The 21,528-nt window shown below is 40.4% G+C and overlaps 1 protein-coding gene across 5 annotated transcripts in view; it reads left to right on the forward strand.

The window, feature by feature from the left end:
- ptpdc1a (protein tyrosine phosphatase domain containing 1a) overlaps nucleotides 1-21,528 on the forward strand; it is a 101,287-nt gene that overhangs the window by 69,482 nt on the left and 10,277 nt on the right. For 3 of the 5 annotated variants that reach the window (XM_070549140.1, XM_070549141.1, XM_070549139.1), the window contains exons 8-10: nucleotides 4,254-4,439; nucleotides 4,790-4,900; nucleotides 4,973-5,716. The exons of 1 other annotated variant lie outside the window; for it this stretch is intronic. In XM_070549140.1, coding sequence (XP_070405241.1) covers nucleotides 4,254-4,439; nucleotides 4,790-4,900; nucleotides 4,973-5,089 — 414 coding nt within the window. In that variant the 3' untranslated portion in view covers nucleotides 5,090-5,716. Of the gene's footprint in view, nucleotides 1-4,253; nucleotides 4,440-4,789; nucleotides 4,901-4,972; nucleotides 5,717-21,528 lie in introns of those variants that run through there. One more of the 5 variants, XM_070549142.1, reaches the window with a different exon arrangement.

Raw genomic sequence — 21,528 nt, forward strand, 5'->3', positions numbered from 1 at the left:
ACTGTCTTCCATCACTGCTTCCAATGTGAATTCCTGAAAATCAATGACAGTAATGATAAAAATGACTGTATTACCCTGTAGGTCTTGTTGATATTATGATTTTATTTTGATGCATTTTTGAACTAAACATTGATATTTATGTTCTTATTTACATTGTTGTGATGCCTGTCCTGTAATAGTTTCACAAATGATGTCAGTGACGTGAAATTGGATGTTCTTACATGATGTATAAACAATAACATTAGCTTGTTAGTAAGCTTAGTGCAAAATAATAACTGTAATTGGTCTAAAAACATCAGAAATCACCTGCAGCCACAAAGCCTTATGCTAATAAAGTAGCATCATGTTACTGTCTTGCTCGCCAGTCACAAAACTGACTTATGAATATTTCATAGGAAGGAGCACTTGCTTTACATCACGAGTGTCATGGCTAAATTAAAATGCTAATGTCATGGAGTTTTACAAATATTAGACTAAAGTAACAATGTTACTTACTTCATCGCTCGACACGGTGCCTTGTTCGAGCCGCGCTCTGGCCGTACATCACTGTAACTTTTTTTTTTCTAGTGAAGAGTTTGTGCGCGCTCTCGTGCCGGGCTGCAGTTACTCACAGCGCCGAGTGCGTCGCTAATGAGTTTAGTTTCTTCATCCTGCCCCATGCTCCTTTAAACATAAGAACAACATTACCACTCTGTGACATATCGCCACATTAGCATGTAAATGCTGAACCAATCTGGAATAAAGAGGGATGCTGACCAGTAGAGGTGGTTCACCACACTTTGCTTCCACAGTCTCACATCCTGGGTCGTCTTTCTCTTCTCCAGCTCTTCGATTTTCTTACCAATTCATGGAGAGCCAAATAGACCCACATTTACAATAGAAAAAAAATAACCTTTTAATATTCACTATATACATCCCCAAAGATTACCTTTTCCCATGTGCCAGGGGTCAAGGTAGTGACTGATTTCCTTTTTTTCCTCCCGCAAATACTTCTGCACCCCTGTGTGGCGGTCAGTCACAACTTGCTGCACATCGACCCCCCTCTCCAAAAGTGTGCTCAGACTTCGCACAAATCCCTCCTTCTCCATTCGCACACTATTTCCAACTTCATTGCTCTGAAAATAAACATAATTCTCCATTGATCTGTGAATAATTAACCATGAAATGTATTATAATCATCAGGTAATGTTGTACCTGTACGAGTTGGATATCAATAACTTTGTTTCTTTTGAGATCCATCATGGTGTAGCTGCCATATTTGGCTGAGTGTCCTTCAGAAATGCAAGTTATTACTTAATTTACATTTGATAGCAAAGGAATAAAATAAATAAATTTAAACGTATTCACCAGGTCAATCAGCTCGCATGTCACCACCAAGAGTCACAGGTCCAGATTCAGTAGCCTCCTGGATGATATCAGCTTGCTGTAGCTGCCACTGCCAGCTCACTGTTGGAATTAACAGCTTTGCCTGATGTCGATAGAATGTCTGCTTGGACAGTCCCTGCACATTGAAGGCACCCAGGAACTAAAATATGAAAAGTTACGTCATGAAATGAGAGATGCACGGACCTTATCAAAACTAACATAAACATTTTTGGACTATACCTTAGAAATCTGGCTAAATGATGAACCAGACTTTCTGGAAGATGAATTTTCGTCATGGTCCCTGTGTCACAAGACACACAGCAGCTGGGAGCTCTAAACTGGGTGGCTATATAAAAAACAAAGAAACAGCACATTTATAAATGTTTAAAAGAGCATAAAATCATGTGTAACAATAATGTGCAAAACAAATTAAAACTAGAAGGTGATAATAAAATGTTTACATAGAAGATTATTAAAAATAATTCACCTTCGCTACGTCGGTAAGGCTTCACGTCAGCCTGGACAAGTGCATTCTTGCAGACTACTAAATCAGTCTGACAGCCAATGTCTTGAGTAGATTTAGCCTGAAAAAAAAATAGAAGCACATTGTTGTTGGAGTTTATACAGGCATAGATAAAATACAAAAGAAACTGTCAGATATAGGCGCTTTATAACATTCCTAGTGTGTGATCGTTATTATAACGTAAAAGTCAGTCACATATGATGTGGAGAGCCTGAAATGCGACCTCCTGAACAGAATTACGTACAGAACCGGGTCACCCTGTGCTGGATTTCATGCTCTAATGATGTCTGTCAACTAGTGCTGCGTTAGTTAGAGTCACTGTTGCAGAATTACCGACTGACACAAAAACAACCCGAATTTTCTCCGAGCCTGACAGTAATAGTCATGTGGACCATTTCGTCGGCCAGGGCTTCGAGATATGTTCCGATTCACCGCTAATTCTAACCTTACATCCCGTTCCACATTTAGTGAACTTGACAAATTAGCCCGAAGGCAGTGCAGACCTAAGTGAACCACGTCTCTCAAACTTTGCATTTAGGTAGGGAACTGAGCTGCAGTATTTCTGCGGTCAGGTCTCTCTACGAGTCCGAGAGCTCCACGAGCGGTCAGCCCCGTCCGAGAGCTCCACGAGCGGTCAGCCCCGTCCGAGAGCTCAACGAGCGGTCAGCCCCGTCCAAGAGCTCCACGAGCGGTCAGCCCCGTCCAAGAGCTCCACGAGCGGTCAGCCCCGTCCGAGAGCTCCACGAGCGGTCAGCCCCGTCCGAGAGCTCCACGAGCGGTCAGCCCCGTCCGAGAGCTCCACGAGCGGTCAGCCCGCGCAGCAGCTAGTAGGCGCCGCATCAGTCAGACATGCACCGGGCTGACCGCCGGGGAGAACCGGGTGGAAGAATGGAACACAGAAGTGTCCCTCCAAGAGCTCCGTCATATTTCAACCCATTTTTATGTTAAATGCACTGGGTTTTATCCTTGTACCCATCGACATATGCCCTATTAATTATTTTACCGTATTTTACGTCTAAATTTCATGGTTAAACAGTACATGCTACATGTTAAAATGGTAGTTAGCTAGCTACTTCGATAAACTCAGCTAGTTTAAAGGCGGCATTGACCTAAAATACATAAATATAATTTTACTTACTGAAAAAAATGAAGTGGAGACGCCTTGGACGCTCTATTAGTGCAATTAATGCCACAGCAAGTCAATTTGTCCAACAATTGCACAAATAATATCCAAAACAGAATACACAAACACAGAGACTCAAAATCCCAAAACAGTTTCCAGGCCAGACCGAGGCTCTACTGAGGCCTTTCCACGGAGCTAGCTCTGTGGTCACGTGGGTCTGATGCTCATTAATTATACAGAATTTTAGGCTTTTAATACACTTAAACAGAAGAGTGAGAAAAAAATTTGCCCCCCTCAGAGTTGTCATGAGTGTAAACTAGATAATTTAAACCAAAAACATGTTCTGATACCAGGCTGTAAACATGTTTATTTCTGCTGTGAAATGGGCATTTTTAACATGGAAGTCAATGAGGATTTGCTCGCTTCTCACACCAGCCCCTAGTGGATGAGGGTGGAACTGCAATTTTTGGTACTTCCGGGTTTGACTCAATTTTAGAGCTCCGTTGTGGGGGCTTGGTCTGAATGTGCTAATGAACACTTTTTTCTGTATGTGTTAAATTTTGTCTAAGATAAAACTGTGTTTTTAATGATTTTATCTATTTAAAAATACTTTTAATGAAAATAATGAACACAATTTAAATGTTTTTTGTGTGTAAATTTGTGTGCAATATAAAACTGTGTTTTTAATCATTTTATTTATTTTAAAAATACTTTAAATTAAAAGCATGAACACAATTTAAACGTTTTTTTTTTGTAAAATTGTGGGCAACATAAAACAGATCAAGTACTATATCCTCCCCAAAGTTCATAAAGATCTGACGTGGTATTTCAAAATAGTGTTATATGAAAGTTGGCTCTAAAAACTATTCTGACTATATTCAATGGTTAATTTCTCAGAAACTGTCTGATTCTGCAACATCATTCCACATCAGTCCTAAAGTACACATCGAGTACTATATCCTCCCCAACGTTCATATAGATCTGATGTGGCATTTCAAAACAAAGTGCAATCAAATTTGGCTTCAAAAACAATTTTCATCATATTCAATGGTTTCTTTCTCAATAACTGATTCTGCAACATCATTCCACTTTTTTCTTAAAGTACACAACGAGTACTACATCCTCACCAGAGTGCATAAAGTTCTGATGTGGCATTTCAAAATAAAGCAGAAGAAAGTGGATGGATGGATCTACAGGGTGAATTTTGACCTCAGACCTAACGTTGGTGATTTTGTTGTGCAGATGGAACTGAACACCAGGGAGGGGGCGTGGCAGAAGCTGTGTGCAGAGCAGGACCCTCTGGTCCTCTCCAGTCTGATGTGGTCGTGGCTGGAGCAGCTCAGGGATCCCCTCATCAGCCAGGCGGATGTCAAGGCTCTCTGCCAGGAGAACGTTCACCCTCTAAATGCACTCAACTCCCTGGAAAAGGTAGCTGTTTTAAACGTCTGTCAGGAGTAACATCTGTAAGAGATGTGTCAGGTTTTTAATGTGTTCTTCTCAAGTGACATTTCACAACAGCAACTATCTAATCTGAGTATGGAATATTCCAATTGATGGAATATTCATCTGTTTTTAAATTTAGGAGAAAAACCTAATTTTATTCAGTTTTATGTTCTTATTTTAAATTTATATTTTCTGATTATGGAGAATGTTGACTCTCTGTTGTTTCCCGTGGTCATTGTGTGTACAGCGCTGGTTGGTACTTCATTGCTGTAGAAATAAAGGTGACCATAACCTCATGGTCTGTGGTGTAACCCCCCCCCCCCCCCCCCCCCCAGGGACACAGGCTCACATTGTTGTGTATCCTCAACTGTGCTGCTCATCTCCTGCCAGTGCCTGATGAAGTGGTGACTAGCTTTCTTCACCAAACAATCAAAGCGTGCACTAGGGTAAGTGAGACCGCTGTGTGTCCGTCGGACATGTTTGTGTGTGAACGCTGAACCATTCCCTCTGCTCCTCAGTCAGACCCAGCCTCAGAGGAGAGCCCGTCGATGTACGCGTCACTGAAAGCAGTCCTGGCTCCTGTTCTCTATGAGCTGTGGGACAAAGCTGACCAGTCTCTGTGGAGCTTTGTCTGACAACAGGATTCTTCTGCCTCTGCCAACCTGTGTTTTCTGATGCTAGGTGATACATAAGTTACTAATGGTTTAGCTTTCAGTTAATGTGCCCCTGTGCTCCATTTGAAATGTCTCTTCTTGTGTCTCTTGATTAACTTGAATGTTTAAGGTTTTATAATCTCTCTCCCAGATTAGACAACTAAGGGAAGCTTTCATCCTGTAACTCAGCTTTCACATCTCCAAAAGTAGCTTTAAGTAAAACCCAGAGATGTTTTTACATGACACAGCTGCTGCAGTCTTACTATTAAATCAATTTATTGGCAGAATCTGTTTAATTGGCTCTGCTGGAGAAGGTACTTTTCCTACAGTCAGGCTGTTTTACGACCTCTTCTAATTCCTCTGCCTGCATTGCATGTGTGTGAAATTTGTTTTAAATGGAGGGCAGTGGGACGGGTCTGTCAACTGGCTGTCTCATGTTGGGACTTGGTGTCCATCCTGTCTGAACACTGTGTAGTATGGAATAGGATTAGGGCAGGGGCCGGCAACCCGCGGCTCTGGAGCCACATGCGGCTCTTTCATCCATCCGATGCGGCTCTCTGTGCTTGTAAAATTATGAATGAATATTTAATTAAAATGTATTTTATTTGACTGCATTCATTTTTTCTCTGTATGTCAATTCTAAATATAAAGATTGTCATCTTTTAAAATCGAAACAAAAATGATTAAGACCTGAAATGACAATCCGCCTGCTCTATAGGCGCTTTCTGAGCTGAAGAGGATATGAAATTCTGGACTTTGCCTCAGACGGCTCATGGATGTGTCGCCACATTGGAGACAGGAACAAGCGCTATTCAGCCAAAGTTTCATAATTAGGGAACATTTTCTAAGTGACAAGTCTCTCTGAGAAACAGGGTTTGGAAAACACTCCAGTGAGAGGAATCTTCCCGCATGTGCTCTGGTTCTGCTGCTGCTTCCGGTGACCGACGCGCTCTAAGACCCTCTCCACATCTTCAGCTCACTGTCCACCTGATGTGTGCACTGACAGCGAGCTGCGCTGAGTTCAGTGTCCAGTAAAATGCTCAGATGTTCTGATGGGAATATTTCCTTAATGGATTTAGTTACCTCCGCGCATCTGCAGCCTTGATGTTTCTCCGTCAAAATAAACGGTCAAATACAGGAAATTCTGCGAACCCTGCCTTTTAACTAGTTTGCCTTTTTTGAAGATTGTTGCAAAGAGAAACAAACTTGTTTAACACCAGAGACATGCACACTGCATCATTACCTCCATCACTGTAAATGAGAAAAAACACACAAATTGATAGTGGAGATGTGGAACCTTCAGGCTGAGCAAAGTTTGGGAGTTTTTAGAGTTTGAAAACCGCCTCCCGCCGAGAGGCTCCCAGTCGGGGAGAGGAGGAGATGCGCGCAGCATTAAGAGCGCAAATATTAGATAAAACATATAATTGCTGGCAGGCCTGGTCTTTGTTGACTGATCACTTTGTCTGGTAATGACTGACTCTGATTATGAAGCAGAATATTGACTCTGATGAAGAAATTCACTCATCCAGCCGGGAAGGTTGACGCTGCTGCAGCATCAGACAGCTGGTGCTGCACGAGAGGTGTGTGGAGTTTACAAGCTCCAAACGTTGGGTTTGATGTTGGTTTCACCTTCTCTGGGACGTGTTGGATGTAGAAATGATGGTAAACACCGCTAACGTGACAGACGTAGCGACAATGTAAAAAAAAGCCGTAAAAAGAGGCAGATGTCGATGCGTTAAGTATGGAAGTCAAGTGTGCCACATAATCATAAAAAAGTAAAATATAACATTTTAAAAGAGATTTATATATTTATATATAAATAAAAACTTTCCAAATATAATGAAAATTTATAAATAACGTAAAAATACGAAGGAACATCTGTTGGTCAGGCTGAAAAGTTTGGGAACCACTGCTCTAAGTGATAAGTGAATATTGTTTCTTATATTTTATGTGCAGTTTTTTAGGGCTTTTATGTTTTCTCATTCTCACACCCTAAGCGTCGGAAACAAACGCTTGGTCAGCCACCCTCCACGTCAGACCCCAGACGCCAAAAGTGCCCTTTTTCGTTACTTATGTGCGAAAAGGGTTTTCCCTTTTGTAACTGCAGATCCCAATGCAGCGTAAAACTGACATGATTAGATATCCGCTGATGCGGCACCGAACCAGCTCATTTAACCGCACCTAAACCTTAACGTTTCACTATTTATAACCTTCCCCTCTCCCTCATCCTAACCTTAACCCTCTTGCTACCTAAAACGTTACTCTCACTGCGATCAAGCGTTTGTTTCCCATGCATTCTGACTCTGACAGTCAGAGTCTGACTGTGAATTTTCGTATTTGCCGCCCAAGGGGAACGTTAGAACATACCATCTGGCGAGGGGGAGGTTACACATACCCTCTACTTTTAACCTCCACCTTGGTAGTTGAAACCTCCCCCTCGCGTTGGCTCGGTCCAAACCCGACCAATCACGAGGCAGCTCCCGCCGTTCACTTCATAGAGCCGGCTTTTAGAGCGATCGACACATCACTAAAGCCGGGCGTACACTGTGCGACTTTTTCACTTTTTTGAGCCGATTTTCCAGTCGTGCGAGAAGCCACGACATCGGGGAGAGTTTTGCGCCGAGCGGTTGTGTAGTGTACAGGGGGTTACGAGAGGCGATTAACACCACGTGACCAGCCGCCGATCAGCAGTCGTGAGGTCGCAGGGACTTCTGGTGTGTTTAATATTTCGCTCGTCCCTCGTGAGGGTATCGCACTGTTGAAGCGGCGCTGCGAGCAGCTGCGACCCAAAAAGTATCAGAACCGCTCACGGCGCATGCGCGCGCAATCCTGCATCAACGCCGGCCGGTCGCTCGCTATTTCCCTAATAACACACGCTGTTCGTTTTTGTTTCTACACGTTTTTTTTACTCACAAAGATTGTCAAGAAAGCGTGTTTGTCGTGTTCATGTCCAGGGACGAAATTTTGATTTCAGAAGTGGGGGGGACACAGCAGGCTTGTGCGGATTTGGGGTGGGGGGTGTTATGTAAAGACCCCTTGACACGTCATGTGCCCATCTCAATAATTTTTCCATCCTCTATATATATATATATATATATATATATATATATATATATATATATATATATCAAAGTTAAAAAATGTACAACTCTATTATTATTTTTATCTATTATCATTATTGAAGTGCAGTTTTGGCTGTTGACAATGGATAGGCTATTGTATTTATTGTTTTGGGTCTTTTTTTATTGTTTTTGGTGCAACATTTTCTAACAGGGAGTGAGATTCCTTTTTTATTTAATTTTTGTTTGTTATTTTTATTCATTTAGAAGTTCTGGTTCTGGACATTTCAATGTTAAATGAAGGTTTATTTGTTGCATTTTAAAGGGTGTACTTGCATTATTATGATATATTAACATTATATTAGTGGTTATTTTGGTCTAGATAATGTTGACAATGATATCGTTTATCATCAACAATTTGTTGGACAAAATATCGTCCAGCAAAATGTGTTACATTCCCAGGCCTAGTCAAAAGTATAAAAATTATTTATACATAAACGGTCCCTCCTGAGATCTGGCCGTTAGTTCATTTGCTGTGTTAGAGGACATGCTGAACTAATGTTTTACACATGATCATCACCCTAACATTTGAGTGTATAAAAACATATTAAATGTTTTTTTTCCCTTAAAAGTGTTTAAACAGTTGTTGCATTTCAACACACAAAAAATAAATGGAAAAAATAAGATAAATCTAATGAAAAGTGTCCATCTTTGACATTAAGCTTAAAAAATCTGTTGACGATGATGATACTGTTCATTTTTCAGAGCTTTTTAATGTGAAAATATACATTGCAATAGATAAGTTTACAATAAAGTTAAATGATAAAAGTTTTGAAGTTACACTTCTACTACTACTACTACCAGTAATAATAATTATGATGATAATAGTAATAATAATAATAAAAATAATTATAATAATACGAATAAATTGTGTCTGAGGAGTCAGTTATGTGGAGGAGATTAGTTTGTAAAAGTTAGTTTTGAGTTTGTGTGTGAAGGAGGAGGTGAGTCTGAGCTTAATGCAGGGGTGTCACATGTTCCAACTTACGTTTTGACTTTGAAAGAAGTCTCTTATATCCACTTTTCGTTTTCTTGACATGCTGCCTCCTGGATGTGCCTAACTACCAAAGACTCACAAATGAACACTTATTCAAATGTTATGTAATGGAAGCTGAGCTGAGCTCTGATATTACACAGCGTCTAGTTGACAATGTGACTCAGTACCGGTGTTCCCTAGCGGCTCCAAACTAGCAAAACAACGTGAGCATGTTCTGACTGTTTACAACTTGAGTGACAGCAGCAACAGCCAATAATACGTTAGCAAGTATCAGCAGAGCCAATAGATTAGCTTTTGGGCGGGTCTAATAGTAAACCGGTTTCCGTTTCGGTCCTAGTGCTCAACCAAATCCATTTAATGGAGCGTAACATTGTTTTTGGACGGAAAAAAGTGCAGGGGACCAAAACTGCCTTTTGAAAAAGTGGGGGGGACATGTCCCACCCGTCCCCCCCCAAAATTACGTCCCAGTTCATGTCAAATTAAACTGATCACAAAACACAGATTCACTTTCTTTATTTCGTTTTCCTCATCCAACCCCCATAAATCCCTGTGTGTCCTCCTGCAGCACTCCCGAAGAACAACAGGCAAGACAAAAAAAGTCTGACGTGTTGAGTAAAAACTGCTATTTTTAGCACATTTTTAGGGCCGACGTGTTGCTACCAGACGTACAGTGTGAGCAGTCAGGTCGCATGCGAGAACTGGGTCGTACAGTGTGAGCACATGACTCGTGAGATCTGCTCTGCGAGGAAGTCGTACAGTTTGAGCTGAAGCTGAGTGCTGCGAGTGAAAAAGTCGCGCAGTGTACGCCTGACTTAACGTGTTCGCTGGCAAGATGGTTAAGGTTAGGATAGGGGTGAGGGGAAGGTTAAATAAGAGGATAAGTTTAAGTTGAGGTACAATGAGCTTGTTTGGTGGCCTGGCTGCGGACATCCCATCGCTTCAGTTTTTACGCTGCATTGGGATCTGCAGTCAAATAAGGGAAAACCCCTTTTCGCACATAAGTAACGAAAAAGGGCACTTTTGGCGTCAGGGGGTCTGACGTGGAGGGTGGCTGACCAAGCTTTGTTTTTGACGCGCTGGGAGTGAGAACGTGTTGGTTTTCTGTAAAGATCGGTGTGCTGAAAATCATTTCATGTTTTGCATAAAGCATGAGGTTTTGGTTAGTAATTAGAATAACAAATGATTGAATTAAATAGTGGGGCGCCTCTGTCAGTGCGCCCCAGGGCAGCTGTGGCTACATCGTAGCTCATCACCATCAGTGTGTGAATGTGTGTGTGAATGGATGAATGATACACTGTAGTGTAAAGTGCTTTGGAGTCCTTACTCTGAGAGATGCTATACAAGTGTGAATCAATTTCCCTCTGGGATTAATAAAGTATTTTTGAATTGAATTGAATTGAATCATTTATCATTTATAGTGTTGATCAGGCAGAGCTTTGTTGCATAATGGCTTCAAACACGTATATAAAAGTGTTTGTTTTTACGTAAACCATTGGAGGAAATTACAAAACTCACTGAGCTCTATTTAAGGCTCTTGCAATTGTGTGTGTGTGTGTGTGTGTGTGTGTGTTTGGGGGAGGGTACATTGGAACTTTGTCCCCCCCAGTTTGAAAATCCTATCTGCGCCCCTAGATACAGCCATTGAAAAATAAGTAAAGAAAGAGAATTCTGACTTTAATCTCAGAATTCTGGCCTTCTTCTCATGATTATTAAAGTCAGAATTCTGAAAAAAGTCAGAATTCTGAGAAAAATATTGAGAATTCTTAGATTAAACTCTATGGAAGAGGATTAGGGCCATTGAAAAAAAAATAAGTAAAGAAAATAATTCTCACTTTAATCTCAGATTTTGGACTTTAATCTCCGATGTTGGACTTTAATCTCAGAATTCTTCCGTCTTTCTCAGGATTATTAAAACTAGAATTCTGAAAAAAATCTGATTGAAGGTTGTTTATTGAACACGGGTAATCTGGCGACATCTAGTGTTCAAAGTTGGTACTGCAACAACATGACTCATTTTCCAGCCGCTGGGATGTTGGTTCACAGCTGACACGTTCCAGTTCCAGCACCATGTTCAGAGACAAATCATACAGGATAAGGAATAATTTCTACTAATAAGTTTATCTTGCAACAATTTTTACTGTTGGAACATCTTCTGGGCTCAGAATCAATTGCTTGACTTGTCAAGTCGGCCATTTTACACATGCCCAGCCATGCCTTGATGAGCCAACTTTTTAGCGCAACGCAATGATCAGTGTAAAAGATGAAAGGGTCCTTCTCTGAACCAACATATACATCAAAATGCTGAAGTGAAAGCAACAGTGCTAAGGTCTCCTTTTCAATAGTTGAATATTTCAACTGGTTAATTTCTTCGAAAAATAGGCGATGGGATGGTCGACTCCGGCCTCATCCTCTTGAAGAAGCACAGCGTCAACACCTACGTCGCTTGCGTCTGTTTCCAGCTTGAATGTCCTAGACAAAACTAGGGCCTACAGACTTCAAGGGCTGTTTGAGCTGCATCACACCAGACGAAAGGAACCTTTGGACTCAACAGGTTAGTAAGAAGACAGGCAACAATGGCAAAGTTCTTACAAAAACGCCTATAATATCCAGTCATTCCTAAAAATCTTCTCAGTTGCCTGCACGTTTTCGGGCAGGGAAAAACAGATATTGCCTGTACCTTATCCTGCAACACGTGAACACAACTATGCCCACCCCCCATTCGAAGATATGAGACAGTGGCTTTCACAAACTCACTCTTGGCCAGGTTGATGCGTCAGAGATCTGCTGAAAAAGATCATGCAAGGTGTTAATCTGTTCATGCCAGGTAGAAGTATGGATCACAATGTCATCGAGATGAGTGCTGCAGTGGGGTAAAGACCCAGTCACAGTCATTCATCTCTGGAATGTGGCTGGAGCATTTCTCATTCCGAAAGGCATTACAGTATACTGAAGACATGTATCAGGTGTAACCAAAGCAAATATTTCTGATGCAGTGGACGTCATTGGTACCTGGTACCTTCCTTTCAATAAGTAAATTTTTGTGATAAAAGACATCTCCTATATACTGTCAACACAACCATCAACTCGTGGCAGAGGGTAAGAATCAGGCACTGTATCTGCATTTACTTTTTATAATTTGTTATAAAATGAGGAGTACCATCTGGCTTCTCACCAGCAACACAGGGTAAACTTCAACGGCTCTAGCTGGGAAAAGCTAAAGCATGTTCCACTAAATAGTTGATTTCTTGTTTCAAAAGGTCACGCTTGTTAGCATCGGCTCGATGCTTCTTAATAGGCTTGGACATAATAGGCTGTATGTATAACCACATCATGAGCTATCAAGAAGGCACATCAGAAAACAAACTAGGGTATGCTTGAATCAAGTTCATCAACTCATTCTTCATCTTTTCCTCTAATGGGCCATTCCCATCTGCAGGGCCGTTGCTAGGTATTTTGGTGCCCTAAGCACAAAGGCTTCGTGGTGCCCCCCCACCCCCCACACACCCCCACCACAGAAAAAACAACACAATAACACAGTATGTGCAAGCGCTTCGCCTTAAATTATCTTTAATTCTATTGTATGCACAAACTGCTCGTTATTTACAAAAAGTAGGACTGATATTTACATAATATAACATACTCAACACAGGAACTTCATATTGTTATTATTTAGAACTATGTAACAGATCCACACAACACAAGCACCGGTTGTGGCACACGTGTTTCTCCAATGTAATTTTCAGATCCAGGACTCACTCTGCCTTCAGAAGTGCTGGCTGTGGGCTGTGCTCGGTCTGTAGGTGTACTTTACCAGTACCTGGTCAGGGCTGGGTGATGTTGTAGCAGGTTCAGACGTGATGGCTGACAACTGATCTTGAGCTCTTGAACTGCTGGTGGGTGGCTGATCTGAACTTTTGGCGTGAGCTCCTCCTTGAATGTACTTGTTCATTGAGCCTGCATTCAAACACAAAAACATAATTTGTCATATTCATTCTATAATAAGATTAAAGTTTTAAACCATGGTAAAAAAACTGCAATAGATTATTTATAGGTTTGTATTATAAATCACTGGCATGTGATATGACTAAATTCAAAACTATTTAACCTTTATTAAGGACTAGAGAGGCACAATATACACATTTTATACACAACTAGAAAATTCTGAATATGAAGGGAGGAGGTTAGCATAATGGACTTTTTTCTTCAAATTATACCATCAGCAGCTGATATTCCCCTTGGCCCGTAAATGTTTATGAAATATATATCAACATAGAGCAAATACCTAGTTTGAAAATAGGTTTGTCTAATTTTTCATATTAAATCTCAGTTACATAGCCTATAGGCCACATGGGCTATTTAATAATGATATAAATCATGTCTATAGTTAACTCATGATTAATCACAAACAGCCGCTTATTTATTTATTTATTTATTTATTTAAAATAAAATGTCTTACTTTACCTTGACGGTGTTTTTGTCCTTCCTGTTGTTGTGATATTTAAGTATTTGGGTGGACAAATATGATTCATTTGTTTATTTCTGTTTCAAAACAGCACAGATGGGCCTGTCTGACCTCACAGAGGAAACTTTATTTTACTTGAGAAAGATGTTTTAAGATGAACTTATTAAAACAAAAAAATCTTCAAACTCTTAAGGGTCTATTTTTTAGATGAACAACCTTTAACACTGTTCAGACTTATTTGTTGATACAAGTCACATGAACAGGCTGAATAAAAGGATATTTCCCTTTGTTGCATTTAACTATTTCTTCTTCTTTAAAGAAGTGCTGATTCAGAAGAGAATAACTGCATTTAGGAAGATGATGACTTGCTACGTTTTTTCTCCAGCAGTAAAAAAAAGCTTGTATGAGTTTCGCTCCCTCTCAGCCTCTCACTCAGCTACTAACGAACGCCCGGTAGGCGGACGGGAGGCTGCGGGACAGAGTGGCGCGTTATACTTTTAACATACTGGAGAAGCAGAGAACGAAATCTGCCCAAACCACGCAGATAGAGTCAAAATGTTAAATGTACAGAAGCAGAGTGCGAAAAACACCAAATAAAAGTCCTGAAAAGTAGCATGCTTATACCAAACTCTGCAAAATTTGACCATAAACAGATTAATCAACAGCAGTAACAAGTCTGAATTTAAGCTAGGTCAAACGACCCTCTGAACTTGACCACACGTGTTTAGAATTAGGAATAGATAAAAAAAATTAAGAATTTCCATTTAAATACTTGTCTTACCTGCAATCGAAGCAACAGCATCATCCCGCTGTTTCTTCTTTTGTCTATTTACTGCCCCGGACTCCTGCAGCCTTTTCGGAGCCATGACTGTGCCCGCTGCACTGCATCCTCCGCGTGCGGGGGGGGGGGGGTTGACGGTGCGACACGGTCCATCTCCTTTCCGTTTTGTGTTGTTTTCTCTCTGTAAACATGCTGTTAACTTGCTTTGCACATCTTCTAATTGAAATCTGTCTGTATCATATACATATTATTTTTTTCATAAGCTTGCGTTTGGTGCCCCTCCCCCGGCGTGGTGCCCTACGCGCTGTGCGTGTGCGGAGCGTCGGCGTTGCCCATCTGGCCCGGGCCGGGTAGCGTAGGTTGTTTACATATCTGGGTGGCCTGGTATTTTTCCGGGCCAACCAAGGCTCATTCTCAGCCCTCTTCTCGAGGGGGTCTGCTTCAGGCCGACCAGGGCCAACACACCCACTGCTGACAGCAAATTCACACCTTCCATTAGAGCAAGCCTCTGATTGGTGGGTAGAATCAGCCCACATGGGCTTAAGACAAGGATGTGTGGAATCAACCGGGCCAGGCTGGGGCCGACTGGGGCTACCCGAAACGGGGATTATACAGTCAGTTAGTTTGGGAATGTAGCGTACCAAAAAGGCCAAGTATTTCATCAAAATGACCAGAAGTTCACTTTGAACTTTTAGGCCCAAACTACTTCTTCATACGTGTCAATCTGACACCGTGGTGCAGATACACGAGATTAACTGGTGTGCCACATCATATCTGTCTGGTTTCCAAACCAGAAAAACACTGCTCAACGACCTTGTTACCAAATAAGGGAGCCATAATATGTCCTTCTCCTAGCTCCCTTAACTTAGCTGGAAACCCAAGTTCTCATGCAGAAGACGAGATTTTTACTCTCTGAATAAAGCTTGTCTTTCTTGTCATAAATGACTTTTTAAAAACCTCATATTCTGTTCAATGAACAATTTATTTAAATCCAAAGCATTTGATTAATGTGTCCAATACTTCGTGCATTGTGGGTTAAAATGGATATTTTTTAATGATTCATTTCAGATCTTAAATTACACCAGATCAGTATTTGTTGATTTTACTGTTAAATCTATCAGTATATTCACACCTCATAATAATATTATTAATGTTAAAACATTTTAGCTTCAAATAATCTGTTAAACATTTTCACTTCACACTAAGAAATAACCTCTGAGTATCTGAGGCAAGCAGGGATCTTCTGAGATATTTTGGTAACGCCTTTAAACTTGTCAAATTCTGATTTGCCTAAATTTGTCAGTCCTTCCTGATCTAGCGAGTTCTCCAGCTGTCTCCTGGTTTGGCTAACCGCGTGAGCCAAGTACTTTGGAAACATCCTTTCTTTTAACTCAAAGTCTCTTTGGACTCAAACACAAAAACTCTGCAGCGCTTGCGAGTGTATTAGATGCAAAATAGATACGCCGCCAGCTTTCTGCCATCACCTGGGGGGTATTTCAGACTTGACGGGTTGTGCTCGGAACTGAGCTACGGGTTTCGTTGCCCAGAGGTCCCGGCACCAGCAATGTCCGTACTGACGCCTGGATTGCACGAGGACCTTCAACACAAATGGTGTGTAGACTTGGCACAAATGGCATTGGATGGTCTTATGAATAATCTCTAGCTTATCAAACCATACAGCCAAACTGATTTTATTACCCAGACATCACAAGAACCCTCAGATACTTAACCAGGTTTGCTATTAACATCTATCTTGCACTCCACCATTTCATTCATTGTCTGTTATCCTGTACAACCATCATTTCCTTCATACTTTGTCATGTATAATCGTTAGTTTTGGAAAAAAATAATTAAATACATTTTTGTGAAATATATACTTGATTCTTTCTGAATTAATATGAAGCGTGTGCTCCCTGAATAGTCAAAGAACCTAAAGGTAATATAAAATCAAATATTCAAAGACCAATCAGATTGGTATTCATATTTATATGGAATATCGCATCTTATTGGTCATTTAACAAATGTAGCTAATCCGCACCGCTACAGAATGAACATCTCCCTCAGTGGCAGAGGTGAAGTCTGGCTGCACACACTGCATTTTCAGATGGAGAGCTGGACATCTGAGGGGAATGATATGTTTTATTTTCATATTTTTAGCAGCAGACCACAGTCTTGTTTCACTTGAAACATTGTCAAATAAAATATTTGATTAATCGACAAAGGATTCTATAGAAAATTCGAGAGGGTGCTCGCTGCAGAACCACAAAGGCGGAGCTGCACCATAAGGTGGAGCTGCACCAGAGTCAGCCCCGCCCACTCACGCAAACAGCCTAGCCCACTGTCTTCTTCTGTTTTTTTTTTTTTTTTATTTTATCGCAAACTAACCTGACCCACATGAATTATGGCTGTTACTACTTTACAAACGTTAACACTATGATCTATGCTAAACAAGATAAATATAACTTGCTACATGACAAAGCCTGAATATATCCCGAAATGAAAAGGTTTCTTTTAGAAAATATTTGGCCACAGACGCTCCAATGAAAGCGGCCTATGACAGCATAGTCTAGTTGAAAGATAGTCAAACTTAAGTTTTGCTTTCCCCTCAGCTGATGCTGGTTCGACTCTCGGTGGGGTCGGCAGCAATCTATTTAGCCAGCTAAAACATTTAATTTGTTTATATTTTAGTTGTAATGTTTATTTTCCGCAAAATATTTATGTCTCTAAAAGTTCTTTGAATTTGGTCGTTCTTAAACAGCATTTTAGTTGAAACTCTGCTCACAAATGGACTCACACTGGCTAAATAAACGAATAAATAGAAAAACAAACACATTAGTCATTATATTGTAAACGGTATACTAATAAATGGCTACAAACATAGTACTGGCAAGTGTAGCTAGAAAAGAAGAAAAAAGTTTGTGCCACTACCGGGAGGCGAACCTGCGCAAAACTACATGTCAGGCTGACGCCACAACCAATTCACCACTACATCTGATAACAAGCTGGTGGCGTCACATGCAATTGTGCCATTCAGTGTGTCTTTGTAGGATGTATGGGTTTTTTCGGCGGTGTCTCAGTAGAAGTCATTTCAGAAATAATTAGTCAGAAAATTCACAATAGATTTGAGAACCAAGACCAGACCCGCTTCGGGGGAGGAGACCAAATTGAAGCTGAGATGGGAGGAAAATGTGTGAATGAGGCCAAAAATGGCTTTGGCGTGTTTCTTATGAGGAAATGACAATATAACATGATACAAACTTCCAAAAGTTAGATTTTTAATTATATTAAACCTTTACCAAAACGGTTCAGTTAACCTCTCAACTCAGTCCTCAATCTTGCATTTTAGATGATATTAGATATAACACCCTCTTTGGTTCCAGAATGCTATCAAGTCTGACAGCTGGAAGGAATTGGACTGACTCTGATGGAATGGGCGGGGCTGACTCTGGTGCAGCTCCGCCTTTGTGGTTCTGCAGCGAGTACCACTTGACTCACTCAGGAAGTACATTTAACAGGAATCAAGATATTTTATTGCTATTGCACACGTGTACAACCAAAGATATTTTGCGCCTACTAAAGACAGCCCTAGTAAGAGGTAGTAAAATAAATGTAAAATAAATGCAACCACAGAGATATCCAGTGTGATCTACAGCTATGTTAGCTGAGATCTTTGTCCTGTCAGTAGAAAATTCTTGATCCCATTCCATGATCTCACTGAACTTAACCCTAAACATGAGAGCTCTGCTACCAACCCAACAACAACACCCTTTACACAAAGGCACCATCATCACGTACGTGGCAGGAGTCTCAGAGAAACTTAGAAGAATCTTCTCCAAACACGACATCCCGGTAAACTTTAACCCAACAACACCCTCAGACAGAACCTGGTCCATCCAGAAGACAAAACACCCAAACAGAAGCTCAGTGGGGTCGTTTATGCAGTCCAGTGTAGTGAGGACTGTCGAGATGTTTACATTAGAGAAACTAGACAACAAGTACACAAGAACATAACACAACACTGGAGAGCCACCTCTTCAGGTCAAAACTCTGCAGTCCACCTCCACCTGAAGGACAAGGTACACACCTTTGAAGATGACAAAGTCCACATTCTGGACAGAGAAGATAGATGATTTGAGAGAGGAGTAAAATAATCTATCCATGTCAAAATGTGAAAACCCCACTTTAAATAGGGGCGGGGCTTAGATTTCACCTTTCCAGTACCTATGATGCAGCTTTGGATCTCATTCAGTTTCTGTCTAGGTCACACCTTCCTGCATCTAATCAACACGATGACTCACCATCAGTAGAGGCTAACGACTCATCAGGAGATGGAGAGGCGGGGTACTCAGAGTAGTTTCTGCTCTTTAAATAACAACAGACAGCTACAGCTTATGAGCTTGACTCTCCCATATTCCAGTTAGAACTGACAAAGCTCCTCAGAGGAGAAGTGAAACGTTTTAAAGAAACCAAAGAAGTCCAGTTGCCTTCATCTGAACTCTATGGAGTAATAGTCAATAATAAAAAACACATAATAAAGTAATAAAACGTATATAATTATGCTCACATTCACTTTTACCATCTCTTTGTGGGAGGCGGAACATTTATCACGTTTAACCCTGTTATGACCATAAATATAACAGGTATTTTTGTTTTGTTTTATGGCTTTAAAATTGTAATAAAAGTGTAAAATGTTTGTAACTCTGCTCCTTTTTTCAGAACAACCTCAGCTTTCAGTGTCTGGTTAGTATTTAGTATTTATGTTTATTAAAGTCGGTAAAACTGCAGCTTAAATGAAAAACTAAAACCAGATTTGAATTTTCTTTACATTTATTACTGTAGCGTGATTAACTACATACTAGAATCAACACTGTTTGCTATCAGCTTTGTTAGATTCTGAGAAAAGATCCAAACGAGTTAACAATGAAGCTTCTATCATATATAAATATCTAGGATATTATATATTGGATAGAAGTTCATATGCCAACGAGCTTGGTCTAATTTTAATCCAAAGTTTAATGTTTAATTTAAGATAATTAAATTTAATAGCAAAAGTTTATTTATTGAATTAGAAGTTTAAAGGAATCTTTGCTTTTTCAAAAACTAAAAATACACACCATTCTGTGTTTCATTTCAAAGGAGAGTCAAAGTTTTTTTAAAGTTAAGAATTTATTACTAACACTTTTAAAAATGACAATTTAGAAATGACAATTTTAACAGCTTTGATATTAAAACTCGTTTTAAAGACAAACCTGTGACTGAATGAAAGCTAAAATGGAAATGAGAGTTTTTGGATGTGTGAATGAACATCAGAAGGTTTCTTTCAGCGAGAGAAGCGTTTCTGGGTGGAAAGTTGTTTTGTAGCTAACTGAGTCGTTTCTTAGAAAGAACAGCACCAAACACCGTCTGTGTGCTACCTCACCCAGCAAGACCCTAAACTATGGAAGGATGCAGAAATTGTACCGATTCCTAAGGTGAGACATCCAGGTATTTTAAACGATTTCCGCCCTGTTGCTCTAACTTCAATTTTAATGAAAATCTTTGAAAAGCTGGTTAGATGCGAGCTTTTAAAGCAGACTCAGTGACTGCTGGATCCTCTACAGTTTGCATATCAGGCTAGGAGGAGTGTGGAGAATGCAATGGTCACTCTGTTGGATATGCTTTTTCATCATCTGGACCTAGTAGGAACTCATGCTAGACTCCTCTTTGTGGACTTTTCGTCCGCTTTCAATACAATCCAGCCTCATGTTTTGGTTAATAGGCTAGAGGAACAGTTTCACCTGAGTAAAAGCATGCTTGGGTGGATACTAGATTTTATGAGCAACAGAACACAGAAGGTCAGAGTGAATAGTACCCTGTCGGATAAGAAAAATGTGTCTACCGGATCTCCTCAGGGCTGTATTTTGTCCCCCTTGTTGTATATTTTATACACTAACATGTGCCAAAGCAAACATGAAAGAAGGACAATTATTAAATATGCTGATGATTCTGTACTTGTAAGTCTCCTAAGAGAAGGGAAATACAGCCATGGACCTGTTCTTGATGATTTTATCTCTTGGTGTGATGAATCATATCTACAACTTAATGTAATTAAAACAAAAGATATGATCATCGATTTTAGAAAGAAGCCACAACAACAGCATGATCTTTCCGTAATTAAAGGTCAAACTATTGAGCAGGTGAAATCATATAAATATTTGGTGACAATTATTGATAGGGAGCTGAATTTTGAGGAAAACTGTGATGCTGTGGGTGAGAACGGCCAGCAGCGTTTGTACTGCCTTAGAAAATTGTCCTCATTCCATGTGGACAGGACTATAATGTCCATGTTTTATTGTTCTTTTATTGAAAGTGTTTTATCCTTTTCCTTAGCCTCATGGTTTGTGTAAAGGAGGGTTTGGTTAAAGCTAGCTCTTTCCAGGTGAGGTGGTTATCAATATGGTGTATCTGTTAGAATACAGGTAGAGGCTAGATGCATCCTTTGCTGTAGATCCAAATCTTTAATCTTGGTTGATGGTAATCATTAACCGCATTGACAACAGTTTTCTTGCATTAACATAATGCTGTCAACATCAACATGACTTGCAGGAGAAGGAACGCTTGTCTCACACGCAGGTAAAAAAGGAAAGAAAAGGGAAAGTTCTAGCGCTGGAAGTGAGCTCACTGTGAAAGGCTCTTCAAAATAAAGGCATGTCACTTCCTGAATTCCCACCAAAATAAAACCAACAAATTTAATAAAGGTAATATATGAAATTCTGAACCTTTTATACAGCCGCCCCCAAATGTGTTCACACATTTGCTATAATAAACATGTTAATTATTAGATGGGGTCTGTTTGGTTGTTGGTTGGTCTTCTCCTGAAGGTAGCGATGGAAGAACTACCATTCTAGCAACCGGTCTGGTGTACAAATGTCCTTTGATATTCACATCTGCAGATCTTATGCAGCCATCTTCACTACGGTGGGTCTTAACGACATATCCAACTGGCCATAAAGCTCGTGGCATCTGTGGGTCCACCAACATGACAACTGTCTCCTTCAGGAGCTCAGGAGAAGAAGATTGCCA

Source organism: Nothobranchius furzeri, chromosome 3 (assembly GCF_043380555.1).
Source record: "Nothobranchius furzeri strain GRZ-AD chromosome 3, NfurGRZ-RIMD1, whole genome shotgun sequence".
Lineage (NCBI taxonomy): Eukaryota > Metazoa > Chordata > Actinopteri > Cyprinodontiformes > Nothobranchiidae > Nothobranchius > Nothobranchius furzeri.